Source organism: Misgurnus anguillicaudatus, chromosome 19 (genome assembly GCF_027580225.2).
Source record: "Misgurnus anguillicaudatus chromosome 19, ASM2758022v2, whole genome shotgun sequence".
Classification (NCBI taxonomy): domain Eukaryota; kingdom Metazoa; phylum Chordata; class Actinopteri; order Cypriniformes; family Cobitidae; genus Misgurnus; species Misgurnus anguillicaudatus.
Genome location: NC_073355.2, coordinates 32,439,266 through 32,449,210, shown reverse-complemented (window position 1 = coordinate 32,449,210; position 9,945 = coordinate 32,439,266). Strand labels below are relative to the sequence as shown.

Here is a 9,945-nt window from a genome sequence, read left to right as displayed (position 1 = left end):
AATCGTAGCTTTCATTTCAGTGTTACAATTTACATAACCTTGATGCACTAATTTATAAACAATTTACACAGAAATTCCATGATTGAGGTCCAGTATATTCATAATAAAATAAAATAAAATCATTAAAATAATTTATAGTGCATGTACTCACAATAAGAATTCATAAAACATGCTTTGTAGTCTAAATCCTAAAAGGATAGTTCACCCAAAATTGACATTTCTGTAATCATTAACTCACCCTCATGTTGTCCTAAACTCTATGAGTTTCTTTATTCTGTTAAACACAAAAAAATCATAAATTATGGTACACAATTGATGGCACACATTGACTTCCATACCATTTGTTTTTCCTACAATGGAAGTTAATGGGTACTGTTAACTGTGATATTACCATGATTTATCAAAATATCTTCTTTTACTATTTTTTGAGAGTGAGTAAATGATGACAGAAATTTCATTTTTGGGTGAACTATCCCTTTAAAGACCCACTGAAGTGCTTTCATCTTGAACGTTAGGGCAGTGGCTCCTCCCCTTTTTAAAAATAATCAATAGTGTTTAGTTTACGCACTATGTTTTGGATCACTTTAGTTTACAGATATCCTTAAAGTTAACATATTTATACTTAAAATTCTATTTTGAATTAGAAAGGACTTTTATGCAGCTGAATTGTGATCATTAGGCTACTATTTACACACAAACGTTTGTTTTATTCGCTTACATGAATAAAGCCCAATAATTTACATATTTATAACAAAATGATTACATATTATATTACATATATATTATTACATATTTTTATTTATAACATATTTATTACATACTTATATTTTAACATGTTTATACATAAACTTCTATTTTGAATTAACAGGGTAAGGACTTTTATGCAAATTAATTGCGATCATTTGTAGGCTAATATTTACACACAAACGTTTTATTCGCGTTACATGAATAAAGTCCAATAATTTAGGATTACCGGTAAATCAAATAAACAAATGTAAAAAAAATTAGCCACGGTCACCAGAGGGCGCGTAGGAGCACTGCCCCAGCATCTCCCCCCTCCCATCCGGGACAACAGGACTGAGTGGAGTGGAGCACTCAGTTCTGCTCTGAAGGGAGTGGAGGAGCAGTCAGTTCAGTCCATCCCGCAACCAAACATGGATGAACTGCTGCTGACGGAGGATCAGACGATGTGACTGTAAGGATGCGTCCACCGCACATATCCCGTTTATTTCTTCAGTTTTTCTTCCTCTGTAACACATGGAGGACACTGGCGAAATCACTACCGACCCAGGGAGCAGTCGGTGAGTTGTTTGTCTTGACTTGAGATTGTAGCATCTGTGGTGTTTCTCTGGAGCGCGCCGCTATGCGCGACATCGATTCGCGGCTTTTTGCGACAATGTCTCGGTTCTTTTGGTGCAATGTATCGCTTTTGCGCACTTTTACTTTAAAGCCTTTCAGGAGTAAGTTCAAAACAAAGGATTTCAAACTCTAGCCCCTCAGTTAACACCACCGTGTATGTAACTTATATGTAGAAGTGAAGTTAGTTCAACTGACCATGGGCGTCATAAGCATAGTTTTAATGTTGTATTTAGGTCATTAATATATTTATTTAAGAGTAACAGGCTTAACTTAGGCTACTACTGAAGTTAGTATAGTTTTTTTTTTATTATTATCAAGACCACCCACATTTCAGACGTTTTAACGAGATAGTTAACAAGATACATGCATTGCAAATAAGTCATTAAGATACGAGAACCTAGCAGTTACTTACCACAAACTTTTTCTGTTTAGTGATGTAGTTTGTCAACACAAGACACACAACATATCCTGAGGAGTTGTTTATGCAAACTCTTTTGTGAACACTCTTTTATTCCTTGGCAACTTCCAGTGAATATTAATGTGGCCTTTTTTTCTCATCTGTGTTTGCTCCAAGCAGCACACAAACTCTAGAAACTCACAACTTCACCCACAGATTTTGGTATTATGATTGTCCTTTATGTCCAAACATTTTAAAATTTACAAAAAGAGAGATTTTTAAATCCTTCTGAATCTACAACAGTCAGCATTTTTATTTTTATTTCTTTTATTTGCAAACCAGAACTTTTGGGGTCTCACATCAGAAGTTCATTAGCTTGAGCTCTGGGCTTCATATGACCTTTAGCTGAGAGGCCTAGAGGTGAAGCCTAATAACAAAACCATACTGGAGTTCAGTGTTACTTTTTAAAAGAGTCTCTATGCTGTTTATTCCAATAAAGTCGATCACAAAGTCATCTGACTATGCTCTCCTTGTTGTGCGGATATATTGTAAACATTTAAGTCAAATTCAGCCACAACCTGCAAGGAACTACAACATCTTGACATATAAATAAGTGAAATTATCAAAGAATCAAGGCACATGGACCAGAGTGTATTATAATACTCTCCATTATGAATGTCTTAATGTATATGCACATATTAAACATGTCATACATATTAATGAGTCGTTTTTGAAATCATTTTCTAAGAAAGCAGGCAGTGAGGTTTGTCCTGGACTGTGAGAGATAATGTTATTCACCACATTAGTTCATATTTGAGTCAGGACGATAGTTTTGTAAAAAAAATCCCTTTTCGTGAGATGTTATGGTAAATGTCATGGTTCTGTAAGTTATAAGTGATTTGATTTAACATTGACTGAATGAAAACAACGATTGAAAGAAAGAAGTCATTGCATGACGTCAAGTATGTGCTTGTTGATCTTCTCCTAGGGCAGTGAGTCTTAAACAGAGTTAAAATAGTTATGATCATCATGTACAGTAATGGCATTTTTCCACTGCGTGGTACGACTCGACTCGCTTTCCTTTGGCTGCAGTTTAGTAGCGCTTCAAAGTGATTGCAATTAAAGACTTACCCTACAGTCACATTAGCTACAAAAGTGAGCGACACCGAGCGACACGCACTCGCTTGATGGCCGTTTCTTGGCTAGTATCTAAAAGCGGTATCAAAAGTCACTTCAGAGGTATTGTTAAGTTACAAGAACGATGTGTTTTGATTTAAAAGTATTTATTTCTCGATAAAAGTAACAAAATATATGAGGTAAAATGCCAAACTTATCAGATATATACAGAAATACGCATTTTCTGCCATCTTGAATCATTTTCTTCAACTCAAGCCACTGAGCTACGTCATGCTGCCCCTTCATTTCGATTGGCAGTCGCTTTGTCGCAACGCTCAGCATTTGCATAAAATAGCCTTCTTGTCTATTTTGGCCCCACCTTGTCACTTGTCGCTGGCAAACGGCTACTCCCATTGAAAATTAATGGTAGCCTGTCGCTCTGTTCTGTCTCTTGTAGCTAATGTGACTGAGGGTTTATCGTTACGCCCCATTCAGACAGCCAGCGACCAGCAGTAGCAGATAGGGGTGTGACGGTTGTTATATAACCGTGAGACCGACGGTTATAGTTGAACACCGTCCTAACCCTAACGAACTGGGGACTTCAATACTATTAAGTCCGTTGCATTCTCTTTCCTATTTTCTTACCATTTTCGTGTCGGTTTAGGGTTAGATTTACATAATGACATCCCTACCCAAACCTAACTCTAACCCCAACGCCAGGTGACAACTGTTTAATTTCGCGTACCTAACTCTAACCCCAACGCCAGGTGACAACTCTTTAATTTCGCGTACACTGTTTAATTTTGCATAATCTAACCCTAAACCGACGCGAAAATGGTAAGAAAATAGGAAAGAGAATGCAACGGACGTAAAAGTATTGAAGTCCCCAGTTCCTCAAAAAATGACGCGAAAGGTATACCCTCCGCGTCAACATATTGACGCATGGTCAAGTGTCGTCAAATATTGACGCCATGGGGTGAGACTGTGTAGCTCAATGGCGCACAAGGCTAAGCTAATCTTGAATTTAGCAATGGCGCTAGTTGTGACGAATTCTGACCAATCAGTGATCATCAATGTTTACACGGCACATTTTAGTATCTGTACGGCTTGCCATAACATGTACTAGCTGGGTATAAAAGCATCGAACCATAGGATGCAGTGGAAAAGTGCCATCAGATTGTGAGGACAACAGCTTATTTATTTTGCATTAAAATTACTTTCTAAAGTACCTTCATGATCTGTATGTGCATCTTCAGAGGTCAACTATCATTTTTTTTATAATTTTCTTAAGAATTACTGAATGTATCCATGTTCATGCCAGTGTGGTCTACCGATGCGGGCCTCAATCAAGTCTCTTAACACAATAGCAGGATGCCTGGGTAGCTTCCTGTCGCTTTTCTTGTTTAGTTTTGTTTTATTTGGTTTCGTTGTCTTGGTTCAGGAAATTTGATGCTGATTTGGCACTACATTTTTGCACGGTTTTAGTATAAATTTACATCCTGTGGGTCTTCTAAGATCCTGGCTCTTTTTAGACAGCTCTTACAGCGCTGAACTAAAGAATTGATGCTTGGTTGTCTGGGTCACTGAGGCATCAGATGTTCACAGCAAAGCATAAAAAAGAGTTTTTGTTGTGCCAAGGCATACACATCACCATCCTAATCGTGCTGACACCCAAAACCTCAACCTGTGATTCAGGACAAAGGCCTGGTAAGAGGGAAGGCCCACCAGGACACTAATTCAAACTGACTGCTGGAGTTTTTAGTGAATCCATTTGGCCCTTTAGGCAGGTGTTGCCTAACCGTTTTTCACAGATCCAAAAACAGCTGTATAATGGGCTTGAGCAGAGATTCAAGTCGTAATGGCTGTTTGAGAACAGTTTGTGGTGAAGGTTTTATTGAAAAGCGGTAGGCTGTTTTGCTTTTCTCTTTTGTGCTGTGTTGACAAAGGTAGGATACCGTCCAGGTGCCACCTAATGAGTCATTGCATTGTCAACATCCAGTGGATTTCATAAGATTCCCCTTAAGGGGGTTTTATATCCTTCTGTCATGCAAAGACGAGTGTTTCCATGGTGGCAGTGCTTGTTTGAGTGCTGCCCCGGCTTGCCACTGTATGCTTTTATTTCGGAAACAATCACTGCATTGTACAGCGTGAAGCTTTGATTGTATGCCATTGATATTCAGAACCTGTGACTTGATGGAGTTGCCGTAAAATCGAATCAAATCAGCCATGTATAGATAACAACTGTGGACAAATTATTAAGAATTGAATTGTGCTGATGCTGTCAAAAACAGTCCCTAGCTGTCACTGAGCGCCTGTACCCTTTTTGAAGTGCCAGCTTGGACCTTTTATTCTGACAGTGTGACGAAAAGTAATGACAAGAGAAATAGTTAAAAAAATTTAATAAAACAGAAATTAGATGTGAATTGACTCTTGTTTCTAGTCTGAATGTGCACATCCACACCAATACAAATTTAGTGCACCTGTTGTGATTTTCTGAGTCACATAATGATAATTCTTTCTAAGGCAATGTCATCTGCTTTGACAGCAGGTCTTTTATTAATGGCTTTCTATAGCTGGGGCTGTTTGTGGGTGGAAAGGAACAGAATAACTTGGCAGGATTGTCTGGTTTCACGGGCCATCACATCTTTAGGGAGAGCGCGTCTGGGCATCGGCCCACCTTGTATTCCCCGGGCAGCTGTTCAAAAGTAGGAATTTCTTTGTTGACACCGGAAACCTTCAGACTTGGAGGAAACGGCAGATTTATGACCGACAGAAACCCTGTAAACCTGACCTCTTGGGAGATCCTGCTTTACGTCATTAAAGTGTATATTTTTTATGTTTTGATTGGTGGGTGTAAAAATTATTTGAGTGACATGCATGGAAACTTGGATTATGTCATCGACATTCAAACTAATCCTTGTGTTTTACAAGCATTGGGCATTTTTACAAAATCAATCAAATGGGATGTCTCTTAGTGTGGCATTACACTTCTGGGTTAGGCTTTAGAGAGGTTTCCCAACTTTGCTGTAAGAAAAAGCAGACAGGCAGGTCTTGAGTGCAAATTCATAAAATGTGATAAAGAGGAGCAGTGAATAGTGAGTAAGACCTTGAAGCTGACTTGAAAAACCCAATAGTTTGTCATATAGAAGGAAGCAAGATTATTGAAGCCCAGTTTATACTTCTGTGTTAAGTGCAAGGGCGCACATATGGCGCTCCCACGGTTTGGTTTGGGTCAGGTTGGGTCAGCTCACCTCACTTTGACTTGGTTAGCTTTTCCATCGAGTTTAGTAACACTTCAGAGTTGGAGGGATTATAGGTTTGTTGTTATATTTACGCTGCCTACTGCTGTGACATCATACAAGTGAGAGCGTTGTTGTACATTCCCATACATTTTAATTTCTCAGTCCGCCACAAAAATAAAATTGACCACCACAAATAGATGTTTGCACATTCTGTTTATCACTACCTCTGTCTCACATGACAGTTTCTGTACAAACACCCGTGGCGTCAGTGGAAACGCTCCGCTGAGCCTCATTTAAGTTGCATTTAAGCATGCGGACCTGTGCGTCGCGAATGTGCTGCCACAAACTGCAAGTCTGGAAAAAAACTGTTGTGGTGTTCCTGATTCTCAATCTGTGGATGTTTTTCATTGCTAAAAGGGAACTTACAGCAAAGCACAGATGACAACAGGTTTACTCGAGACAGCGAAAGTTAGCATGAGGGTAAAGCTAATCTTTTACATTATAGCGATGACACTGGTAGTGACTAGGGATGCACCAAAATGAAAATTCTTGGCCGAAACCGAAAACCGAAAAAAGCAAACCAAGGCCGAAAAACCGAAACACCGAAAGAAATTATTATCCCAATTATTAGTACAATTGCATTTATGGCTATCACTGTGTACTAACTAGGGGTGTGTGACGTTTCAAAAAACTCACAGTTTTAATCACATAACAGTTTTTGAGGCACAGATCAGATAATTTTTCCGATCAGCCAAAAGCGGGTGGGCAAAATCTAATAAACAATAAAGAAATTGCAAACATTTATAAAAAAGAACAAAGTTGTACATTAATAAGGTCTGAAATTAGCATTAGGTACAGAAATCAAATTAAATGAATCATAACACAATAAATTAAATATCTTATTATTTTTAGAGCTATTTGTCATGGGTTGTTTGATTATCATTAATGACACAATCTGACTGTAATCTATACATACACTTAAGACATAAACAAATGGTTTTATTAGAAAAATAATACTGTGGAGATAATTTTGTTTATATGTGCCCTGTCAATAACAGAGAGATTTTATGTTTGCTTTTTTTTTTTTTAAACGCGTCTCTCTCATATGTGCACTATTAAGGGCACTATTAAGGCACTTAAACGCACGCGCACACACAGAGAAGGAGGGTGAATCTCAAACAGCGCAACAGTCGCTCCACATAAAAACGTTTCGTTGTGTTTCATTGCTTTATTCGCCAAATGTATGTTAATGGATTACAGTATGAGACACATTTGCGCGACTCTCTCTAAAGTTTACACATCAAGACATGCTTAATCTTTGCAGACGTTTGCAAACAGCTCGACAGTGAGTGAAACCTGCTTGAGCACAAAGGTACAGAGCAATCACATTAGTCAAACGAACCAGGCTTTGGGGGTCAGACGCGCCCGGGGGTCGTTTGGTTTGGATAGTGTGAGTACGCCCTAAACTGCCTATGCTTCCAAAAATGAAAGATTTTCTAGGTCTAGTTTTGTTTTATACTGAACACTAATACAATTTCTGTTAATGATAAATGATCTAAATCTCTTTCTAGAGGTAGTCTAGAGTCTAGTATATCAGTTTAAGTGATTATCTTGTGGTTATAAGGTTTGACATTTCAGACATTTCCAAGGCTGTGCAGAATTCTTCCCTGAGCAACAATGGCTTCATTAGTGCTGACTCCACATTTCTGCTTTGCTTTTCCTCTCTAGGGATGTATCAACACCTTCAAAGCCATTATAAGATCTCCCAAAATCTTGCACTCTACAGACTTTGGTTAGTTTGTGCCGATCATTAAATCTGTTAGGAAGATGCTAGAAAATAAAAGCCAAATGTGTACGATGGAGTCAGACCTTAAGCTATTTGTTCCTGCATTTGGATTTTCTCTGCTAGTTTGCATTTAATTATGAGTTATATTGCAGTTACCAAGTAAAGGATTGGCCAACAATCAAGCAATTTGGATCTTGAGTGTTAATGTCGGACCTTGTTGTTAATACATACATACTAGCTAGCTTGTGTGATTTAGCACTGAAATGTGCTGTGTCTATTCAGTACTCATAGTATACTATCCCCATTGCTATGCTGCTGTAGAGTATCCCAGACAAACCCAGTGGTTCCGGCAAAGAGGGTTGTTGTCCGGCAGACATTCCCACATTCCTGTTAGCACATCAACTTCCCATCTAAAAAAAACTAGGGTGGTCCAGAGCAATCGGTGACACTAGGACCACCTGTCAAAAAGACAACGGCATTTATTACACGTCTGTGAGAGGCATCAAATAATGCCACCCTTTCACCTGCATTTCTGGGGGTGTTGGGTGAATGTTGGTTTGATGGGATTGCACAGCTTGACTATCGTTCTTTAGCTTCACATCTTCATTCTACAGGCTCCTTAAACAGGGTCAGACCGGTAGGACGCCACTTAACTGTTTAGTTTGTATTTGAGTCAAGAGCAATGCTTGGTCCTTGGAAAAAAAGCATTTTAATGAGGTGGAAATGTTTGTTTTGTCTTGGAAATGTTTGTTATGAAGTGAGACTTTGCTGGCAGATATCCTCGTCTCCATGCAGTCTCATCAGCTGCTTATAACAAGCTGTAAGAGACGTGGCCTGTGGGGAAAAGCTACTTTAAATAGCCACTGTGTTCTTCAGAGAGATAATTATTAAGCAAATAATTAGTTGTCATCTGTTTTAAAGGGTTTATCATGTGGGACAGAACTAAAGGGGTGGGCGATAAACCGGTAGATATGATAAACTGGTAGAGATTTGTCAACCGGTAGAGATTTTAGACTATCGTCTCTATCGAGACGATACCACAGCGTCACGTTGCTGTGCACATGGTCACAAAAACTATACGTTTACACATATTTAATCACCGCAGTTTTAAAACAAGTGAAAACACAAACAACAGTGCTAATCGCATGCCCCTTTTTTGTGTAAAAGGAGTGCGCCAGCCACGCATCCACTGCTCATTAAGCTTGTGAGAATTTTTGCCGCTTTATTGGCCCTTACATATGCGTCAAAATTCCCGTCTTTGCAAGTATCCTCATAAACATGACCATTTAACAGCTGAAAAAGTAAACGGCTAAAAAAGGAAACGCACATGGATCCGGACTTTGGTCTTAAAGGGGAAGTTACCTAATTTTGCTCCTGTCTGTCACTCATGTAAATCAAACGGCATTGAAAGAAAATCTACCTTTAATAAGATATATTATTATTATTTATTATACTTATTTTATCACTGACTATTTATCTGAGTGACCTTGAGTTTTGTTTGCTTTTTTGTCTTCTTTTTATACTTGTATAAGTTTTTTGTCTGAATTATAAAAATTATGTGGCATTAAAGATTTTCATAAATCAGAACATAAAAACCTTATTAAAAGAAAACTCTACCGTGATACATATCGTTATCATGATAAAATGAATCCTATTGTAATATATGGGTGATTCTCACGAAAACTTGGTTTTAAAAATGTCAAGCATGAAAAATTGCTTAAATTTACTTTTTTCCCACCAGACATTGAAAAACAGTCTGGGGTAAATGGGAACATTAATTTAAAAACTTTTACTTATCATTTAACACTTTTTGTAACATAATTTTAAAAATTAGTCCTAAAAAATCTCATTACCGCAACAGTCAGAAAACATCAACACTGACATATTTTCAAAATGACATGACAAACCTGAAAGAACATAATTTGGAGATTCTGCAGATGCATTTAAAATCAAAGTATTATGCTTCTATTCATTAAATTAACATTTAATAAGCATCTGTTGCGGTAATGATAATCAAAATGTCGTGTAAGCATTCTGACAAGACA

General features: G+C 38.0%; 1 protein-coding gene across 1 annotated transcript in view; it reads left to right on the top strand.

Moving 5' to 3' along the window:
* The first annotated feature begins 1,035 nt into the window (after positions 1–1,035).
* The window catches only part of fam171a2a (family with sequence similarity 171 member A2a), a 51,962-nt gene continuing 43,052 nt past the window's right edge, over positions 1,036–9,945 (top strand). The window contains exon 1 of the mRNA XM_055194463.2: positions 1,036–1,301. Coding sequence (XP_055050438.2) covers positions 1,202–1,301 — 100 coding nt within the window. The 5' untranslated portion in view covers positions 1,036–1,201. The remainder of the gene's footprint in view (positions 1,302–9,945) is intronic.